At 39.8% G+C, this 23,209-nt stretch overlaps 1 protein-coding gene across 1 annotated transcript in view; it reads left to right on the top strand.

Annotated features, from left to right (window-relative positions):
* LOC101347204 (sodium/glucose cotransporter 1-like) overlaps window positions 1-23,209 on the top strand; it is a 128,501-nt gene that overhangs the window by 19,949 nt on the left and 85,343 nt on the right. The window contains exons 3-4 of the mRNA XM_004386212.3: window positions 11,291-11,395; window positions 15,658-15,717. Coding sequence (XP_004386269.1) covers window positions 11,291-11,395; window positions 15,658-15,717 — 165 coding nt within the window. The remainder of the gene's footprint in view (window positions 1-11,290; window positions 11,396-15,657; window positions 15,718-23,209) is intronic.

Here is a 23,209-nt window from a genome sequence, read left to right as displayed (position 1 = left end):
TTGTGCTTGACTGAGTTCTTTATCTCTTCATTTGATGTTTTAGGGTTTCAGGATTGTTGTATTCTCTGTTCGGCTTAGTTTTTCAGATCTTTGCTGTGTAGGGATGGCGTGGTGCTTCTGCCTAGAGTGCCATTTTGCCAGAACTCTTCATTGTAGTTTTGATCTGCATTTCTCTAATGAATAATGATCCTGAAGATTTCCTCATGTGTCTGTTAGCTGCCTGAATCTCCATTTTCTCCTATTTTTTGGTCTCCTTCTTCCACTTTTGCTCCAGGCAAATAGAGACCAGTTGTTGTGCCTTGGATGGCTGCTTGCGAGCTTTAAGACACCCAGGAACTACACAACAAACTAGGAGGTAGAACAGAAGCACTAAACACGTTATTAGGCCAATTAACTAGGATGTCCCATGAAACCATTACCCTAAACCTCCAAATTAAGGAACCAAATCCTATAAGGTGTTTGATTGTGCATACACAGCCTCAGCAGCTACTCTTTTTTTATTTTTTGGCATCATTGTACATATCACACAACTTTTGCCAGTTCAGCTTTTTACACGTGTATAATTTATTCACAGGACTTACAGTAATTGGCAGTCCTACCGTTAACCACCCCTGATGGTGCATTGGTTAAGAGCTCAGGATGCTAACCAAAAGGCTGGCAGTTTGAATCCACTAGTTGCTCCTTGGAAACTCTATGGGACAGTTCTACTCTGTCCTATAGGGTCGCTGTGAGTAAAAATCGACTCAACAGCAATGGGTTTTTTGGTTACCCTTAATCAGTGCAATTTTCTATCACCATAAACCGAAACTCTGTATTCCATAAGCAATAACTCTCCCTTTCCCCCTCCCTCCCACCCCTGGTAACCACTTTTTTGGTAAAGTCTTCTTATGTAAGTGAAGTCATAGAATATTTGTCCTTTTGTTATTGACTTGTTTCACTTACCATAATATCTTCAGGCTCCATCGATATTGTAGCATGTATCAAGACTTTATTTCTCCTACTGGCTGAGTAGTATTCCATTGTGTGTGTGTACCACATTTTGTGTATCCATTTGTCCCTTGATGGGCATATATGTTGTTCCCACATTTTGGCTATTGTGAATAGTGCTGCAGTGAACATTGGTGTGCAAGTATCTGTTTGAGTCTCTACTTTCAAGTCTTCTGGGTATATACCTATGTCTTAGTCTGGGTTCTCTAGAGAAACAAAACCAGTAAAGCGTATAAATATATAGAGAGAAAAATTTATATCAAGGAAATGACTTCACGTGGTTTAGATGTTAGAATGTCTCCAGTCCGTGAGTCAGGATAGAGGCTTCTCCTGATTCATGTAGCCACAGGGGTTGGCAAACCCAAGAGCAGGGCTCTTGCGCACCAGCTGTGAAGACCAATGAATTCCAAGTCAGCAGGCAAGGCAACAGGTAAGCTGCTAGCTCAAGTCCCAAGAACTGGAGATCAGATGAACAGGAGCCAGCTACAGGATCCAGAGCGAGCAAAAGCCTGCAAGCCTTGCCAGAAAGTCCACTTATATTCAATGCAGACCACACCCCCAAGTTAACTCCCTTTCAACTGGTTAGCTACTCACAGCAGATCCCATCATGGAGATGATCACATTGTATCAAATTTCATCATGGAAGTGATCATATCATCATACAACTGCCAGACTACATCATAATTGCCAAACCACTGAGAATCATGGCCCAGCCAAGTTGACACACAACCTTAACCATCACAACCTGAGAGTGGAATTGCTGGGTCATATTGGAGCCCTGGTGGCACAGTGGTTAAGAGCTCAGCTGCTAACCAAAAGGTCGACAGTTCAAATCCCCCAGCCGCTCCTTGGAAACCCTATGGAGCAGTTCCAGTCTGTCCTATAGGGTTGCTATGAATCAGAATCTACTCAGCGGCAACGGTTAATGGGTATAGTAGTTCTATTTTTAGTTTTTTTAGGAACTGCCACACTGTTTTCCACAATGACTATACCATTTTGCATTCCCATCAACAATGGATAAGGGTTCCAATTTCTCCAAATCATTGCCAACATTTATTTTCTGTTTTTGTTTGTTTTTGTCTTAGCCATCCTAGCGGAAGTATAATGTCTCGTTGTGGTATTAATTTGTGTCTCTGATGGCTAATGATGCTGAGTATCTTTTCATGTGTTTGGTGGTCATTTGAATGTTCTTTTTGGTGAAATGTCTATTCAAGTCATTTGCCCATTTTATGAATGGGTTATTTGTCTTTTCGTTGTTAAGAGAGTTGAAATTTTGTATATATTCTGGTTATTAGATTCTTATCGGATATATGGTTTCCAAAGATACTCTCCCAGTTGGTAGCTTGTCTTTTCACTTTTTTGATAAAGTCTTTTGATGAACAAAAGTTTTTAATTTTTATGAGGTCCTGTTTATTTATTTTGTCTTTTGCTGTTTGTGCCTTTTTTATTATATTAGGTAATCTGTTGTTAAAAGTTAGGCCCTACAGTATTGCCACTGCATTCTAAGCATTTCATGGTTTTAGTTTGCAGATTTACGTCCTTAATCCATTTTGAATTTGAAATTGATTTTGTGCATGGTGTGAGGCACGGATCTTGTTTCATTTTTCTGAATGTGGAAATCAAATTCTCCCAACACCGTTTATTGAAGAGACTCTTCTTTCCCCAACGAATGGACTTAGCATCCTTGTCAAAAATCAGTTGACCTTACATGTATGGGCTTATTTCTGGACTCTCAAGTCTGTTCCATTGGTCCATGTGTCTATTGTTATACCAGCATCAGCTGTTTTGATTACTATAGCTGTATTATATGTTTTAAAATCAGGAAGTGTAAGTCCTCCTGCTTTGTTCTTCTTTTTCAACATTGCTCTAGCTATTTGGGGCCTCTTGCCATACCATATTAAGTTAATGATTGGTTTTTCCATTTCTGTAAAGAAGGCTGTTGGAATTTTGATGGGGATTTATAGATCATTTTGGTTAGTATTGACATCTTAACAATATTAAGTCTTCCAATCCATGAACATGGAACATCTTTCCATTTATTTAAGTCATCTTTAATCTCTTTCCGTGTTTTATCATTTTTATTGTATAAGTCCTTCATGTCCTTGGTTAGTTTTATTCCTAGGTGCTTTATTCTCTCAGATGCTATTGTAAATGAAATTGTTTCCCTGATTTCCCTTTCAGATTTCTCATTGCTGGTTTATCGAAACCAACTGATTTTTGTTTGTTGACCTTGTACCCTGCAACTTTGCTAAATCTTCTATTAGCTCTAGAAGTTTTCTTGTGGACTTTTTGAGATTTTCTATATATAGAATCATATCATCCACAAATAGAGATATTTTTACTTCTTTTCCAATCTGAATACCTTTTATTTCTCTTTCTTATCCTATTGCTTTGGCTAGGACTTCTGATAAATATTGAATAGAAATAGTGAGAGCGGGCACCCTTGTCTTGTTCCCAATTTCAAGGGGAAAGCTCCCAGTCTTTCTCCATTAAGTATAATGTTGGCTGTTGGCTTTTAATATATGCCCTGAATCATATTGAGGAATTTTCCTTCCATTCCAGTCTTCTTTTGGGTTTTCATCAAGAAAGGGTGTTGGGTTTTATCAAATGCTTTTTGTGTATCCATAGAGATGACCATGTGGTTCTTTTCCTTTGTTCTATTGATGTGGTGTGTTCTATTGATGTTGATTAATTTTCTAATGTTGCACCATCCCTGAATTCCTGAAGTAAATCCTGCTTGGTCATGGCATATGACTGTGTTAATATGCTGTTTGATTCAGTTCGCTAGTATTTTGTTGAGGATTTTTCATCTGTATTCAGAAGAGATATTGGCCTGTAGTTTTCTTTTCTTGTGGTGTCTTTGTCTGGTTTTGGAATCAGGGTTATGTTTGCTTCATAGAGTGAATTAGGGAGTATTCCTTCCTTCTCTATCTTTTGGAAGAGATTAAACAGGATTGGTGTCAACTCTTCTCTAAATGTTTGGTAGAATTCCCCAGTGAAGCCATCTGGTCCGGGGCTTTTTTTTGTTGAGAGGTTTTTGATCACTGATTCAATCTCTTCACTTGTTATAGGTCTGTTGAGACTTTTATTCCTCTTGAGTCTGTTTGGGTAGGTTGTGTCCTCCTGAGAATTTGTCCATTTCATCTAGGTTATCCAGTTTGTTGCCATATAGTTCATAATATTCTGACATAATTTTTTTATTTCTAGGTAAGTTGTAATGTCCCTCTTTCATTTCTTATTTTGGTTATTTGCATCTTTTCTCTTTCTTTCTTTGTCAGTCTAGCTAAAGGCTAGTCAGTTTTAGTGATCTTCTCAAAGAACCAACTTCTTTTTTTTTAAATTGTACTTTAGGTGAAGGTTTACAGAACAGTTTCTCATTAAACAGTTAGTACACATATTTTTTTATGACAATGGTTAACAACCCCACGACATGTCAACACTGTCCCCTCTCAACCTTGGGTTCCCTATTACCAGCTTTCCCGTCCCCTCCTACCTTCTAGTCCTTGTCCCTGGGCTGTTGTGCCCCATTAGTCTCGTTTTGTTTTATGGGACTGTCTAATCTTTGGCTGACGGGTGAACCTCGGGAGTGACTTCATTACTGAGCTAAAAGGGTGTCCGGGGGCCATACTCTTGGGGTTTCTCCAGTCTCTGTCAGGCCAGTAAGTCTGGTCTTTTTCTGTGAGTTTGAATTTTGTTCTGTGTTTTTCTCCAGCTCTGTCCAGGACCCTCTGTTGTGATCCCTGTCAGAGCAGTCAGTGGTGGTAGCCGGGCACCATCTAGTTGTACTGTACTCAGTCTGGTGGAGGCCATGGTAGTCAAAGAACCAACTTCTGGTTTTATTGATTTTTTCTATTGTTTTTCTGTCTTCAATTTTATTTATTTGTGCTCTGATCTTTCTTTTCTTCTGGTAGATTTAGGCTTAGTTTTCTCTTCTTTTTCTAGTTCCTGGAGTTGTCAAGTTAGGCTATTGATTTGAGATCTTTCATCTTTCGTTATGTAGGCATTTATTGCTATAAGTTTCCCTCTGAGTACTGCTTTCACTGCATCCCGTAAGTTTTGGTATCTTGTGTTTTCATTTTCATTTGACTCTAAGAAATTTGTGATTTCTCTTTTGATTTATTCCTTGACCCATTGGTAGTGTAATAGTGTGTTGTTTTACTTCCATATGTTTGTGTATTTTCCAGGGTTTTTTTTCTGTTCTTCATTTCTAGTTTCACTCTACTGTGGTCAGAGAAAATACTTTGTATGATTTCAGTCTTTTTAAATTTATCAAGACCTGCTGTGTGTCCTAACATGTGGTCTATCCTGGAGAATGATCCATGTGCACTGGAGTAGAATATGTATTGTGCTGTTGTTGGGCAGAGTGTTCTATATATGTCTATTAAGTCTAGTTGGTTTCTAGTGTCATTCATGTCCTTTGTTTCATTGTTGATCTTTTTTCTGGATGTTCTGTCCAATATTGAAAGTGGTGTATTGAAGTCTCCAACTATTATTGTAGTGCTATTTATTTCTTCCTTCAATTCTATCAGTGTTTGCACTGTATATGTAGGTGCTGTGATGTTGGGTGTATATATATTTATGAATGATAAAGCTTCTTGATTAATTGACCCTTTTATCACCATATGGTGTCCCTCTTTATCTCTTCCAACAGATTTTGTCTTAAAGTCTACTTTGTGTGATACTAAGATTGCCACCCCAGCTCTCTTTTGGTTATTATTTGCATGGAATATTTTTTTTCCATCCTTTCACTTTCAATCTCTTTGTGTTCTTGGGTCCAAGGTGTGTCTCTTATAAACAGCATATAGTTGGATCATGTTTTCTTTATCCATTCTGCCACTTTTTGCCTTTTCATTGGAGCATTTAGTTCATTTACATTCACAGTAATTACTGATAAGAATTTTGTTGTTTGGTTTTTGTATTTCTTCAGCCTTCTTTGTCTTTGTCCTTTACTACTGCTTGCTTTTGTATTTTTGTTGGTTTATTGTAGTGAGTCATTTTGGTTCCTTTCTCCCTTCCTTTTGTGTATGTTTTTTAGATCTTTTCACAGTGGTTACCATGAATATTACATTTAACAGCTTGTATTCATAACATCCTAGGGTGAGAATGTACCAACTTCAGTAACATACAAGAAGTTCTATACCTATACCATTCTTCTCCTCCCGGCTTTTGTTGTTGTTATCACCAATTAGGTGTTTACATTTCACGTGCCCTGTAACATAATTTTACCCTTGCTTTTTATATATTTGTTATTTAAAAAAAAGAAGGACAAAACAATTAGAATTATCAGGCATGAATACCTTATTACTAGCCCTTACATTTGTCCATGCATTTCCCTTTATTAAGAATCTTTCTTTTTATGTATAGCTTTGAATTACTTTCTAGTGTCTTTCCCTTCCATCTACAGAACTCCCATTAGTATTTTTTGTAAGGCCCAGCTGTTAGTTATGAACTTTCTCAGCTTCTGTTTGTCTGGGAATGTTTTAATTTCACCCTCCTTCTTGAAAGATAGTTTCACTGGGTATAATATTTTTGGTTGACAGTATTTTTCATTCAGCACTTGAAATATTTCGTTCTCTTGCCTTCTGGTCTCCAGTGTTTCTGAGGAGAAATCAGCACTAAATCTTATTGGAGATCTATTATATGTGACTGTTTGCTTCTCTCTCAGTGATTTCAGGATTCTCTCTTTATCTTTACTTTTTGAGAGCCTAACTATGATGTGTTTTGGTGTATATCTCTTTGCATTTATCCTGCTTAGGCTTTTTGAGCTTCTTAGATTTATAGATTCATGTCCTTGTCAGATTAGGGGAATTTTCTATCATTATTTCTTCAGATATTCTTTTTTCCCTTTCTCTCATCTCCTTCTGAAATTCCCATGATGCACATATTAGGTTTCTTGTTCTTGTCCCATAATTCCATTAAACTATGCTCAGCCTTCTTGAGCCCCCATGCTTATTGCTCTTCATCATCTGTAATTTTGACTATCTTATCCTCTAATTTGCTGATTCTTTTTTTTCTGCCTGATTAAATCTGTTGGTAAATCCTCCTATTGCATTTCTCATTTCCGTTATTGTCCCTTTCAGTTGCAGTATCTCCTTTTTTTAGATCTTCATTTTGTTCTTGTATTGTTTTCTTTTTTAGCTCTTAGTCTGTTTTCCTTTAAGTCTTTAATTATGTTTAACCTTGCTGTATTTCTGTTCTTCCATTTTTTTCATTGTTCAGTCTTCCCTAGATGCACTCTCATGCCCTTCATCATTTTCATTTGGATGGACCATTGTTTCTCTTTTCTTTGTGTGTCTTATGATTTTTTGTTTGGGCATTGGAATTTTTTAGGGTGTTAACTTTCTCGGTTTCCCCCCGTATTTGGTGTTTGTGCCCTCACTACTTTCTGCAAAAAACTCTTGGGCAGGTAGAGCCTTCAGCCTTTGCTTACCTTTTCCTCTCCCTCTCTGTGATAGCTCTTTCTCCCTCCCTGGTTTAACTAGGATTCAAAAGTTCCAGATCTTGGTTTTCAGCTTTCAGTGTCTCCTAAGCACACCAGAGAGTACACTGTGTTCTATCTGTCTGCCAGCGGGCACCACCACTCAGGCGAGATAGCATGCACTAATCCATCTGTCCACCAAGGGGCTCAGTCCTCGCTCTGTGGTTGTTACTCACTTCCCTTCTCTGTTTCTGCAACCAGGTTTTCAGTCAGACAGCCCACACCTAGCAAGCCCCCTTTGGGGCTGGGTGTTAGCCTCTGTTTTTTCCCAAGGCTTCCTTCCCTGCTATGTGGGGGCTGCTGTATCTGAGCTGGCATTCAGGTGAAGCACAGAGAGACTTTCCTCCATTTCTGGAGGAGGAGGGGCTGGCACTTCCCATAAGGACCTCTGAGAGATCTGTCTTACTGATTTCAGAGCTCCAGTGGCCCTCTGGTGGTTGGGGGAGCAGTCTCCACTTAGGTGACCCACCTTCTGACTCCACTGTGGGGAACCTTGTGTAGCAGTTCATATCAGTCCAGCAGCTGACAGTTACAGGGTGGGGGAGAGTTTGACATGCTCTGAAAGGACCTTCAGGAAGGTCTGCCTTGTTGCTTTCAGAGCCTGCGCCATATTATGTTGGCTGTGGGTGTCATCTCCACTCAAGATGCCTACTTCCTTGCACACAGCAGCCTCAGTCAGCAGTCCTCAGCGCTAACTGGAAGGAGGAGAAGACAGAACCAAGGTGTCACCAAGAGAGGTCTGTCCTGTTGGTTTCAGAGGCCTGAGCTATAGTGTACAGGGAGGCAGATAGAGTGCTGAATATGGGAACAGACTCCACTGCAGGGGCCTTCTGTAATGGTTTATAACAGCCTAGCAACCAACAGTTACCAGGTGGGGGAGGGAGTGTCACACTCCAGTCACATCCCCGTGAAAGTATGCCTTGTTGCTATCAGAGTCCCCCGCCCCGCCCCCCGCCTCCAGTAGATTGTTGGCTATGAGTGCAGCCTCCACTCAAGATGCCTGCTTCCTGGCACAGCAACCTCAGTCAGCAGTCCTCAGCACCAACAGGAAATGGGGGCAGACTAACCCAAAGTGTCCCCCAGGGAAGTCTATCCTGTTGGTTTCAGAGGCCTGAGCTCTGGGATTCACAGGGAGGCAGACTATGGGAGCACACTCACTGTGGTGGCCTTCTGTAGCAATGCAGAACGATGGTCTGTTTACGCAACTATCTTCCCAGTATCGTGTATTTTACCTTTTATAGTTGTAAAAAAAGATCTCTTTAGTCTTGCTTAATGCTTATGGTGTTGAACGCTACTTTATCTTATGTTAATATTATCAATGTTGTTTTTCTTTTGTTTGCGTTTACCTAAAAAAAGTTTTATTATTTTTAGTTTTTCATGGTAATTTGGTTTTGAATGTGTCTCACGTCAACAGCATAGTAGCTGCATTTTTATTTTGAATGGAGTGGTTACTTCCATGCCATTTAAGTTATTATTAATTTAGGAGGTATTTTGTTCATTTTAAATACCTTTGAAATTTTTTATTTTGAAAGTGGCAGATTTTAGTTATAAAAAAATAAAGTTACAGTCCACATGAAGAACTTTAAAATTTTCTCACTACTCCATCCCAATGACCATAGTCCCAACCTGCAGAAGTATTTTGTTAGATTTACTGCCAGAATTGCATATATAAACATGCATATATAAACACACATGCATATATATTTATATATGCACATATAAACGTGTGTGTAATATACATATGTAAATTTTAAATAAAATTATACGTGTTTTCCTTATTTTTATCACTTAGCAGGGCTACCTTATTCTTTTTACATGTTGCATTGCATTTCATCATATTCATGTACCTTTGTTTTTTAATCATTAGCTTTGATCATTTAGATTGTTTTCTTGTTATTATTTCAAACAATGATGAAATCACGCTCCTGCTAATATTTCTGCATTGGGGAATTGCAAGTAGGTCAGTGGAGGATGGGGAGGTGGGGGCGGGGGCAGGGGCAATGTAAGAATGGCTAGTCTACTTTTTCCTCTTCGCTTAGCTTCCAATTATGGTTAGAGATTGATTGAATAGAAGAAACACAAATGGGAATTTCGCCCAGGGAATACACACACTCCTCAGTTATCAACATGATTAGATTCCAAAGACAAGGTCATCATGTCAAAATCAGCATTATACAAAATACTCGCAATTTCTTGCCCCAGCCTCCCCTCCTTTCTGGTCCCAGTCCTTCCAGCTGGGCAGCCACGGCCCCTCCGTACCTGAAGCAGTCACAAGCTCACCCTTGCTCTGCTTGCCGGAATCTCAATCCATGTCACGCCACGTGCTGCTAGCCGGCTGTCGTCAGCTGTCCAGAGGCCCAGATTGGGCTCCATGGTGCATGTGGGGTGGCACGGGCTGGGCGCAGCGTGATGACCTCAGCCAGGGGGCAGCTTTGCAGATATGAGCACCACCTGCTGCTCACACCCCGCTCCCAGCACCCACTGGCCAGTGCCTGCATGCAAGACGAGTGTGGGGCAGACGGTGGGGCATAGCGGGAGAGAGCCGGTAGGAGGGAGGGGAGTCACTAGCCAGAGGAGCCAAGCTTCAGGCACCCCATGGGTTCCAGACTGGGGTTAAATGCCCCAGGGATGGTGTCTTGGTTATCTAGTGCTGCTATAGCAGAAATATCACAAGTAGATGGCTAATATTCTCTCACAGTCTGGTAGGCTAGAAGTCTGAATTCAGGGCATCAGCTCCAGGGGAAGGCTTTCTGTGTCCTCTCTGGAAGAAGGTCCTTGTCATTAATCTCCTGGTCGAGGAGCTTCTCAGGCACAGGGACCCCAGTCCAAAGGACACTCTTTGCTCCCAGCATTGCTTTCTTGGTGGTATGAGGTCCCCTGTCTCTTCTGTTCACTTCTCTGTTTTATATCTCAAAAGAGATTATCTTAAATTGTAGATTAATCTTGTAGATTGAGTCTATATAACTGCTGCTAATCCCATCTCATTAACGTCTTAGAGATAGGATTTACAACACATAGGAAAATCACGTCGGACAAAATGGTAGACAATCACACCATACTGGGAATCATGACCCAGCCAAGTTGACACACATTTTGGGGGGAACACAATTCAATCCATGATAGATGGCATCGCTCCTCCCTTCGAGCACCCTGGACAAGCTGCTCACAGTGAAGGTGTGCAGGTCAGCTGGGTCATTAATGTACAAGATGGTAGATTTTTTTACTGTTGTCATAAATGCGAAATGTCAGATAATGAGATAGTCGATAAGTGGGGAGTAGGTGTAATACCTTTTGAGAAAATGTGAAACTAAGTCTTATGGATTGAATTGTGTCCCCAAAAAAATATATGTTGAAGTCCCAACCCCTGTACCTGTAAGTATGACCTTGTTTGGAAATTGGGAGTTTCTTTTGTTATGTTAATAAGGTCATACCAGAATAGGGTAGATCCTAAACCTAATCATTTATAAAGTGGTGTCTTATAAAAAAAGCAGAATAGACACAGAAACATGCACAGACAAGGGGGTGAGGGGAGACAGATGACAGACATGCATCTATAAGCCCAGGAATGCCAAGGATTGCCAACAGCTACTAGAAGCTGAAAGAGACAAAGAAGGACCTCCCCCTACAGCCAACACCCTGAATTCGAACTTCTGGTCTCCTTAGCTGTGAGAAAATAAATTTCTGTTCCTTAAAGTCACCCACCTTTGGTATCTTACTATACCAGCACTAGCAAACTAAGACACTCAGTATGAATGTGCATTTGTAAAAATTATTTATTGGAGGTGGACTAAGAATTCTGATACATAATCACCTTTTGATTTTCAGATGGGTGCTTCTCTTTATGCTTCGAATCTTGGCAGCAGCAACCTTTTGGGCCTGGCTGGGGTAGGAGCATCTTCAGGGATTGCTGTTGGGGCCTTCGAGTGGAATGTAAGTAAGGTCTTTTGCAGCAACTAACCTCCACCTTTATTATTCTCAAAATAAAACTCATAAATACAAAAATTTGGTTTCAACCTTGAGTAAATAATAAAGATTTCTTGAGAAATCACTGGAGAAGGAACCAAATCTTTGATTTCTCAGGACTTTGCTGGTTTTTATTCTTCTTGGTAAACTAATGAAGAAACAAAAGACTTTTTACATTCCAGGGACCATGGGAATAGAGTGAACGAAGAACTGTTAGGAGACTAATCAGATAGGGAAAAGATGTTATTGACATTTAAATATATATGTATACATTCTGTCTTTTGCAGTATATATTGAGAATCGGCTCAGCTGAGGTCTTTGAGACGTTCAGCTAGTCACTGTACGGTTTCTGATTAATCTCCTAGGAATGCCAGGTTTCAACCATAAATCTTATAAAATATTGGATTGTTTAATCTGTGGAATATGTTTTTTGTAGGACATAGAATTTGTTCAGTTAAGTTGTAAATGAATTTATTAATTGTGGGATAATTAGCTTATACCTATATAAATCATATAGTTTTTTTTTACACATGTAAGTTGGAAAACTCCATACTTACTGAGTCTCATATTTCCTCTTGTCTCTGAAAAGTAAAGGATACTTCTAACAGAATCAATTTTAAACTCAATGAGAAGCCCTGATCTTCACCACTTCTCAATCCACTAACATCTCTTTTCTCCATATATCCAGCTTACCCCACCCTTTCTTTGTAAGCAAAGCTACAACTGTATTACTTAATTTCAGTAACTTGTATGAAATTTTGATAAAGTATCTCTCCTTTTTCACTGAATGGCTTCTGATTTTTCTTTTTTTTAAGTATTTGATTTAACTATCTTTTAAATTTTATTATAAATCACTTTCATATTTGGAAATAGGCAAACAATAAATTAAAAATAAATACCTTGGTTAAAAAATGGCTCAACCCCATAAAATAAGAATGCATCCTTTTTACCTACCTAAACTAACACAAACTGAGATTGAAAATCTGAACAAACCCATAAAAAGAGAACAGATCGAAGAGATAATAAAAAAAAACTCCCAACCAAAAAAAAAAAGCCCCGGTCCAGACAGCTTTACTGCAGAAGTCTACCAACCATTCAGAGAAGAGCTTACACCAGTACTACTCAAACTATTTCAGAGCACAGAAAAAGCAGGAATACTCCCGAATTCATTCTATGAAGCCAGCATAACACTGATACCAAAACCAGGCAAAGACACCACAAAAAAAAAGAAAATTACAGCCCAATATCTCTCATGAATATAGATGCAAAAATTCTCAACAAAATTCTAGCCAATAGAATTCAGCATCATATCAAAAAAATAATACACCATGACCAAGTAGTATTCATACTGGATATGTAAGGATTGTTCAACATTAGAAAATCAATCAATGTAATCCACCACATAAATAAAACAAAAGAAAAAAATCACATGATAATCTCAGTTGACACAGAAAAGACATTCAGTAAAGTCCAACACCCATTCCTGATAAAAACTCCTACTAAAATTGGAATAGAGGGGAAATTTCTCAACATAGTAAATGGCATCTATACAAAACCAACATCATTCTCAATGGAGAGAGGCTGAAAGCATTCCTCCTGAGATCAGGAATGACAAGAATGCCCTTTATCACTACTCCTATTTAACACTGTGCTGAAAGTCCTAGTTAGAGCAGTAAGGCAAGAAAAAGAAATAAAGGGCATCCCAAGTAGATAGGAAGAAGTAAAACTGTACCTGTTTGCAAATGATATGATACTGTACATAGAGAACCCCAAAGATTCCATAAGAAAATTACTGAAACTAACAGAAAGATTCGGCAGAGTAGCAGGATATGATATCAACATACAAAAATCAGTTGGATTCCTATATACCAACAAAGACAACTTTGAAAAAGAAATCAGGAAAACAATACCATTTATAATAGTCCTAAAAAGATAAAATACTTAGGAATAAATCTATCCAGGGATATAAAAGACTTATGAAAAGAAAACTACAAAACATTATTGCAAGAAACCAAAAGAGACCTACATAAATGGGAAAACATACCATGCTTGTGGATAGGAAGACTCAACATTGTGAAAATATCTGTTCTACCCAAAGTGATCTACAGATATAATGCAGTCTCAATCCAAATACCAGCAGCGTTCTTTAACGAGATGGAAAAACTGATCACCAACTTTATATGGAAAGGAAAGAGGACCCAGATAAGCAAAGCATTATTGGAAAAAAAGAAAGTAGGAAACCTCACACTACCTGATCTCAGAACAGCCACTGTAGTCAAAATAGCCTGGTACTGGTATAATGGCAGACACATAGACCAGTGGAACAGAATTGAGAACCCAGATGTAAATCCACCCACCTATGGCCAGCTGATCTTTGACAAACGACCAAAGTCCATTGAATGGGGAAAAGACAGTCTTTTAGCAAATAGTGCTGGCAAAACTGGATGTGCATCTGTAAAAAAAATGAAACAGGACCCATACCTCACACTATGCACAAAAACTAACTCAAAATGGCTCAAAGACCTAAATGTAAAATATAAAACGATAGAGATCATAGAAGAAAAAATAGGGACAATGCTAAGGGCCCTAACGCATGGCATAAATAGAATAAAAACCGTAACTAACAATGCACAAACACCAGAAGATAAACTAGATAAATGGGTGCTTCTAAAAATTAAAAACGTATGTTCATCAAAAGACTTCACCAAAAGAGCAAAAAGAGAACCTACAGACTGGGAAAAAAATTTTGGCTGTGACATATCCGACAAGGGTCTAATCTCTAAAATCTACAGAATACTTCAACACCTCAACAAGAAAAAGATGAATAATCCAGTTAAAAAATTGGCAAAGGATATGAAGAGACACTTCCCCAAAGAAGACGCTCAGTTGGCTAACAGACACATGAGGAAATACTCGTGATCATTAGCCACTATAGAAATGCAAATCAAAACCACAGTGAGATACCATCTCACCCCAACATTACTGGCACTAATCAAAAAACCAGAAAATAACAAGCATTGGAGAGGTTGTGGGGAGATCGGAACTCTTATAAACTGCCGGTGGGAGTTTAAAATGGGAAGTGGTGGAGAGTGGACATCACTAACTAGATAGTAAACAACTGGTAACTTTGGTGAAGGGAAAGCAACATACAGTATAGGGGAAGTCAGCACAAATTGACCAAGGCAAAGTCATAGAAGCTTCCTAGACACATCCAGACACCTTGAGGGACCCAGTTACTGGGGCTTACGGCTGGGGAACATTGTCTCGGGACATCTAGGTCAATTGGCATGACATAGTTTATAAAGAAAATGTTCTACTTTGGTGAGTAGCATCTGGGGTCTTAAAAGCTTGCAAGCGGCTATCTAAGATACATCTATTAGTTTCATCCCATCTGGAACTAAGGAGAATGAAGAAAACCAAAGACACAAGGAAAATGTTAGTCCAAAGGACTAATGGACCACATGAACCACAGCCTCCACCAACCTGAGCCTAGACGAACTAGATGGTACCCAGCAACTACCACCAACTACTCTGACAGGGATCTCAATTGAGGGTTCCTGGACAAAGCTGGAGAAAAATGTAGAAAAAAATTCAAATTCAGACAAAAAAAGATCAGGCTTACTGGTCTGACAGAGACTAGAGGAACCCCTGAGACTACAGCCCCCAGACACCCTGCTAACTCTGAACTGAAGCCTCTCCCAAAGTCCACCTTTTAGCCAAAGAGGAGACAGGCCTATAAAACAAACAATAATACAAATGAGGAATGTGCTTTTTAGTTCCATCAAGTATACGAGACCAAATGGCGACACCTGCCCAAAAGCAAAGACAAGAAGGCAGGAAAGGACAAGAAAACTGGACAAATGGACACAAGGAACCTGAGGTGGAAAGGGAAAGGGGGACAGTGCTGATGCAATGCAAGGCTAGCAACCAGTGTCACAAAACAATCTGTGTATAAATTTTTGAATGAGAAATTAATTTGCATGGTAAACTTTCACCTAAAGCGCAATAAAAAAATTTTAAAAAGAAGATTAATGAGAAAAAAGACATCCTTTTTAAGGCAAAGATCATGTGCTGTTAATAGTAAGTTTGTTAAAATGCTTGGGCTTTTATTTGTGAGGTTCCCAATAGTGATACATTTATTAGGCTCAACACTGTTAGTAACTGAGTTTACATTTAAGATACTGACCTAGATAGGATACTGATTTAATTATTGTTCTTCTTGGTTTCAGACTCTATTTCTGCTCTGGGTTCTTGGTTGGATATTTGTTCCAATTTACATTAAGGCTGAGGTGAGTATTCTCTGTTGTCTGCAATATTTTTCCTTACAGATATTACAAGTGTACTAAAAACATCCTGGATGACAAGCTAAACTGCTCAGTCTTTTTATTCTTGCAGTTACTTCACCAAATCCTGAAAAATTCCTCAAGTACTATTTTGCCTTGAATAAACAGACTCCAATAATCGTTTTTTTTTTCCCCTCTGGACCTTACTCAAGTGTTTAGTTTACCTCTTTAACTTTATTGAACTTTATTGAAAAATAAGACCTGAATAAGTGTTAATAATTGGAAGATTCAATATCCTGAAGATGTTAGTTTTCCCAAAATTGGTCTGTACAAACAAAATCCAAACAGTGCTTTTTGAAAAACATGACAAGCTGATTCTAAAATACATGTAGAAAACCAAAAGTCCAAAGTAGCAAAGATACTCCTATCAGTGAAGAGTAAGGACTAGCCCTGCCAGATGTCAAGACTTACTGTATAGCTATAGTAATTAAGACAGCATGGTACTGACACAGGGATAAACAGGTTAGCAAGCAGAAGAGGAAAAGTAGCCCAGAAACAGACCCATATATGTGGACACTTGACCTACAACATTAGTGGCACTGCAAATCACTAGGAAAAGGAGCGCTAATTGATTATCATATGAAAAATAAAATTAGACCCCTATCCTATGCAAAAATCATTTGATTGATTAAAGAATTAAATGCAAAAGGCAGAATTCATTCAACTTTTTGACAAAAGTATAGAATATTTTTATGTCCTTGAAGTAGGATCTTAAAATGAGATACAAAAAGTCCAAATACCTGGATGACTCCTAAAGTACACATGCATACGAGACCCCAGGGAGCCTGGCCAAAAGCAAGCAGAAACTAGGAGGATATCTACACTGGAAGGAAAGAACTGTACCTGGTAAGATTTGTGAATTTAGTGTACCCTTGGCTGAGTACATTCCCCAACCAACACATAGTATAGGTATTGGAAAGCAGAAGCCTTGCTTGTTAGAGATTTCAGTGTTCAAAACTGAGGTCTGGCAAAGCAACTGGAAATTTAGCTGGGGATCCCTAAAAACAGGGGAACAAGAAGAGTTAATCACCAAATCTGAGTATAAACTATTGCCAAATCTTTGGCTAATTGCCAAACTACACAGGTGCAGGGAAAACCCCTAGAGGGTCATGCTTAAATAGCAGTACCTGGAAGCTGAAAATACAAGCAGAAACATTAGCTGCTGCACACCACAGTGGGGGAGGGACAGAGGGAAAAGTGAAACATTTTTCAGTTTGAGTCCAGGCAGGTTAACTGCCTACTAAAACAAATAGCAGTCCTCAGAAGAATGAAACAGATTCCAGAGTGCTACAGTGTATTATCTGCAATATCTAGTTTTTAACCAAGAGTTATTAGACATAGAAAGAAAGAAAAAAATGTGACCCACACTCAGGGGAAAAAAGCAATAAATAGAAATCGTCTCTGATGTTGATTTAACTAACACAAAAACTTCAAACCTGCTATTATAAATATGTTGACAGAATTCAAAGAAAATTAGTATTAATTAGCATATTAATGAGTGAACAAATAGGGCTTCTGGACAGAGAAACTGAAATTATAAAAAGGAAAGAAATGGAAATTCTAGAGCAGAAAAGCATGATAACTGAAATGAAAAATTACCAACAGGGCTTAAAGCATATTTAAGATGGCAGAATAAAGAATTAGTGAACTTGAAGATAGTTAATAGAAATTACCCAGGATAAAGAACAGAGAGGAAAAAATTTTTTTAAGTGAAAGGAACTAAATCTCAGAGACCTGCGGTACAATGTCAAGCAGTCCAACATACATATAATTGGAGGCCCAGAAAGTGAGGAGAGGAGGCAGAAAAGAAAATTTTGAAAGCAGTAAATGAAAAGTGACATATTACATATAAGGGAACGATGATATAATTAATAGATGACTTCTCATCAGAAACCATGGAAACCAGAGAACAGTAGAGGACTATCAGTAAAGAGATATAATTACAAAAATGAATCAAATAGAAAATCTGGAGCTAAAAAGTACAGTAACTGAAATGAAAAATTCACTAGAAGGGTTCAACAGCAGATTTGAGCTGGTGGAAGAAAGAATCTACAAACATGAATATAGGTCTATTGAGATTATCCAGTCTAAGGAGAAGAAAGAAAAAAGAATGAGGAAAAATGAACAAAGCCTAAGAGACCTGTGGGACACCATCAAGTGTACCATCATATACACGATGAGAGTCCTAAATAGAGATGAGAGAGAGGGAAAGAAAGAATATTTGAAGAAATAATGGCCAAAAACTTCCCAAATGTCATGAAAGATATAAATCTACACATCCAAGAAGCTCAATGAACTCTGAGTAGGATAAACTCAAAGAGATACACAAGGAGATACGTTATAATCAAAATTATATAATTACGTATTACAGTCAAAAGCTAAAGAGACAATCTTGAAAGAAGAGAGAAGCAGCTCACCACCTACAAGCAATCCTCAATAATATTAATAGCCAGATTTTCATCATAAACCATGTAGGCCAGAAGGCAGTGGGATGATATATTTAAAGTCCTGAAAGAAAAACTGTCAAGCAAGGATTTTATATCCAGCAAAGCTATCCTTCAAAATGAAGGCAAAGTAGGCTTTCGGTTTCTGCTCCAACATGTAAAGAGTTTGGAATTCATCACTGCCATCCTCACAACAAAAGTTGAACAAACTGAAAGACAACTCTTCTTCGATCTGTCATAAAATTGAGGTCACAGGTTAAACCACTGCCCCCAAAAACAGGAGAGAAAGACAGACAGAGAGGATCACAGTTTACCAGGAGCAGAAGCCTGCTGCTGGATCAAGTCACTAGTAAATACATTTAAACTGTAATTGATGAATTGCTGGAGGCTCAGTGTGGGATAACTTGAGAGTTAAAAATCTCTGGGGAGGCTAGTCTTAGAGGTGCCCCCACACTTTCATAAATTTTATTTCCAGGAGCCCTAGCAGGGCTTCTGGCCAAGAGGAGGGGAAAAGTAACCATTGTGAAATATGCTTAGGGAAAAGTAACCATTGTAAAATATAGCCGGAGTGTTCTGTTCTTCCTTCTGTTCTCTGTAATGAAGGCCAGCCCTCGAGGAAAACTGTTTCATCAAAGCCTACCTTTGACTTAAGAAAAGGAAATAGCCAACTCCAGCTCCCACTAGCCTTTCTGTATCACATAAGAGGAGGAATAAAAAAGGCTAAGAAACTTCTGAATGTCATAGCATAAGGACTATGGCTCTCCAAAAAAATTAATAAATGGAAATTTAATCATAAGATTATGCAATGTTTCCCCTCTCCAATACCTTATGTGAGGTGTGGAATCACCTTGCAGAAAAGTTTTGCCTTTTGTTCTTGGTTATTCTGAGCCATGTCAACACCTGAGGCTAATGAATGGAGGCTGACCAGACCAAGAGGGACCACCTGGGGGCCCCATGCTGACTAAACCTCAGGAAGTATGATGTAATCTATCATGGTCATGTGGTAAGGCAGTTAAGAACCCCAAACCCTGAGGCTCAGATGGAACCTCCTGGATGGTGACCTTGCACAGGAGAGGGTAGCATGTCCCTCTTTGGGAAATGGAAGCTCCACGCTGTGAGCCCTCCCAGACCTCACTCTATGCATCTCTTCATTTGTATTATTTTTTTATATTAAATCTGTTATCACAGGTATGATGTTTTCTGGTGAGCTCTGTGAGTCATCCAGTAAAATATCTTACCAGAAGGAGCAGAGGGAGCTGGCCAATCTGAAGCGGAGGGAATTACATGGACTCCCAGGCTTGCAGCTCGTACCATGAGAGGGTAGAGGAAAACCTCGAATTTGGGGCTGACTGATCTGAAGTGGAGGGAGTCGTGTGGACTCCTGAACTTGCAGCCAGTACCCGCTGACCTATCCCTGTGTGGCTAGGGATGAGAGAGAAGCTGCATGAGCAGCTGGGATCTGAACTGAACAGGGAAGGAAAGCTGAGATTTCCAGAGGATACAGCTGGCATGCGGAATGGGCTTTGTTACCCACCACAGAATTTAGCGTCAGAGGTGGGTGACCTCAGTGTCCCTGGACTGGTTAACACAATTGGTGCAGCAGTCCGGGTTCACTAGAGTAACCATGGCATCACACCTTACATCAGATCAACAGGGCTCCAGGATAATTAGAGTGTATTACAACTGAGAGACCTGCAAAGATTTAAAACGGAGTTTCTAGGAAAGCTCAAACTTTGGTTGCTGAAAATGAAGAGGACTTGAAGCACTTACTGATGAAGATTAAAGACTACAGCCTTCAGTATGGATTACACTTCAACTTAAAGAAAAAAAATCCTCACGACTGTACCAATAAGCAACATCATGATAAACCGATAAACTATGGAAGTTGTCAAGGATTTCATTTTACTTGGATCCGAAATCAACACCCATGGAAGCAGCAGTCAAGAAATCAAACAACACATTGCATTGGACAATCTTCTGCAAAAGACCTCTTTAAAGTGTACAAAAGCAAAGGTGTCACTTTGAGGACAGTCATGGATTGAATTGTGTCCCCCAAAAGTATGTGTATCAATTTAGCTAGGTCATGATTCCCATTATTGTGTAATCGTCCATTATTTTGTCATCTGATGTGATTTTCCTATGTGTTGTAAGTCCTGTCTCTGTGATGTTAATGAGATGGGATTAGTGGCATTATGTTAACGAGGCAGGACTCAATCTACAAGATTAGATTGTGTCTTAACCCAGTCTTCTTTTGAGATATAAAAGAATCAAGCAGAGAAACATGGGGACCTCATGCCACCAAGAAACAAGAGCCAGGAGAATAGTGCATCCTTTAGACCCGGCATCCCTGTGCTGAGAAGAATCTCCTTAACCAGGAAGATTGATGACAAGGACCTTTCCCCAGAACCGACAGAGAGAGAAAGCCTTCCCCTGGAGCTGGCACCCTGAATTTGGACTTCTAGCCTACTAGACTGTAAGAGAATAAATTTCTCTCTGTTAAAGCCATCCACTTGTGGTATTTATAGCAGCACTAGATAACTCAGACAGATGGGGAAAAAATAACCTGAAAATATTGGACTGGTAAGGATATGTAGAAATTGGAACCTTCATGCCTTGCTGGTGGGGATGTAAAATGGTGCAACTACTTTAGAAGACAGTTTAGCAGTTCCTCAACAAGTTAAACATAAAATTACCATATGACCTGGCAATTCCATTCCTAGATATGTACCCAAAAGAACTCAAAACAGGTGTTCAAGCAAAAACTTGTATAAAAAGGTTCATAGCAGAGACTTCCGGCAAAATGGCACTCTAGACAGAAGCACCACACCGTCCCTCCACAGCAAAGATCTGAAAAACTAAGCCGAACAGAGAAAACAACAATCCTGAAACCCTAAACCATCAAATGAAGAGATAAAGAACTCAGCCAAACACCAAATGGAGTGAGAAAACTGACAGAGAACGGAGAGTGAGGCGAGATTCATGCCGAGGTCCCCTATCAGCTAATGCAGCGCGGATCTGCCATCTTGGACTCCTATTGGAGACCAGCAAACAGGGGGTACGAGAAAGCAGCTTCACAGAGCTTCCAGCAGGAGACAAAACAACCAGTAATTTGCAATATACACTTTCCCACCCCCTACCCTTCTTCACCCCCACTCGGCCTCCTCTACTTCCCGCGGCCACACTCTCTTGTCCAGGAAGCACCAGCTGCTTGGATTCCACCCACCCGAACGGGCTGGCTCTCTGAGTGCCATTTCTTGGCTGCTGGTGTTGCTTTTTTCCACTTCTTTTGATTTCTTCCTTACCTCTCACCACCTCCCCCTCCTTTAGCTCAAATACCTGGCTCCGTGCGCCATCTTCTTCCTGAGGGGCTGCAGAGCTCCGGTAATTTGTGATATACACTTTCCCACCCCCTACCCTTCTTCATCCACACTCAGCCTCCTCTGCTTCCCGCGGACAGTCTCTTGTCCGGGAAGCACAGGCTGCTTGGGGTCCACCAGCCCGCACTAGCTGGCTCTCTGAGTGCCATTTGTTGGCTGCTGGTGTTGCTTTTTTTCCGCTTCTTTTGATTTCTTCCTTATCTCTCACCACCTCCTCCTCCTTTCGCTCAAATACTTGGCTCGGTGCACCATCTTTGCTTCTTCCTGAGGGGCTGTGGAGCTCCGTTCAAGTGTGGAACTGCTTCCCGGTCTGGGTTGCCACGCTGGTGGGATCCCAGGACTTTTGTTCATTTGTTTATTTTGAATTGTTTGTTTTCTTTTCCTTTGATTGAGTTGGGAGCCCGTTCTGGCCAGGCGGTGCTGTGTGGCTTGGAATCTACCCATGTGCAGAGGGATCCCTGAGAGCATTTCTTTTTCGTTGGTTTTTTTTTTTTTCTTTCTGTTTTTTGGAGGGCTTTTCTTGTTCTTTTTTTTTAAAATGTGTTTTGTTTTCTTTTCCCTCTTTTTCCCTTTTTGTCTCTCTTCATTACTCAGTTTCTCGTCTCTTTATATCGTCCTTCTCTTTCTGTTCCCTGAATACATGGCATTGCATAACTCTGTGCCTTCTGGCCAGGCTGTACTGCAACACCTGAGAACAACTTCCCCAGACCTCATAGCTGCACCAGTGGGATCCCTGGGAGCTTTGCTGTTCTTTTTCCTTTCCGGTTTTTATTTATTTATTCTTTTCTTTTTTTTTTTTCTTCCTCTTCCCCTTTTTGTTTTTCTCCATTTCATAGTCTCTCATCTCTCCACTCCAACGATAAGCTCCCCTAGCATTCTTTTTTGTTTGTATGTTTTTGGCTCCTGTTCCTCTCTCCTCTCTCCCACATCCATCTTAGCTCCACACATAACAATCTCCCCACTACATCCGGCCTCCCTGCACCACGCGCTTAAAATCATACCACCAAGCAGCACAGGCACGGCCTACTGGAACCTGCGCTGCACTGACTGCCGACCCGCCCTGGTGGCTGTAGTAAGTTCCACAGACAACCCCTCCCAGTAACTCCTCTTCAGCTAGACCTGCCCTGCCATAACATATCTGAATGACTGACCCTGCCAATTGGAGAAGGAGGCGAAAAGTATTGTGCCCACAGACGAGCAAACAACAAAGAACACGCAGCCCGCCTGCTCAGACATAGCCAAATTAAAAAAAAAAAAAGGGACGAAACAAATCTACGAACAGTAAACGAGAAAAATAACTACTGAATGCCCCAAAGACAGCAGACAATATCAAAACATTTACAAAAACAGGACAGGATGGTTCCAGTAGGTGTCCAAAACAAAACACCAGATGACTTTCCAGTGGAAGAAGAGGCACTAAAACTACCCAATATGGAATTCAAATCTCTAATACTCAGAATTCTCCAAGAGCTGAAGCAAAAAGCAGACAAAAATGAGGAAAAAAATAGACAAATTCATGGAAAATACAAACAACTGGAAGAATTCTGGAAAATAATGCAGGAACAAAAAGCCAAAATAAATTCACAACTAAAAGTATACAAAAACAACAATTAGAAA

This window comes from Trichechus manatus, unplaced genomic scaffold (assembly GCF_000243295.1).
Source record: "Trichechus manatus latirostris isolate Lorelei unplaced genomic scaffold, TriManLat1.0 scaffold00157, whole genome shotgun sequence".
In the NCBI taxonomy this organism is placed as follows: Eukaryota; Metazoa; Chordata; class Mammalia; order Sirenia; family Trichechidae; genus Trichechus; species Trichechus manatus.
This window is presented reverse-complemented; position numbering and strand designations above follow the sequence as displayed.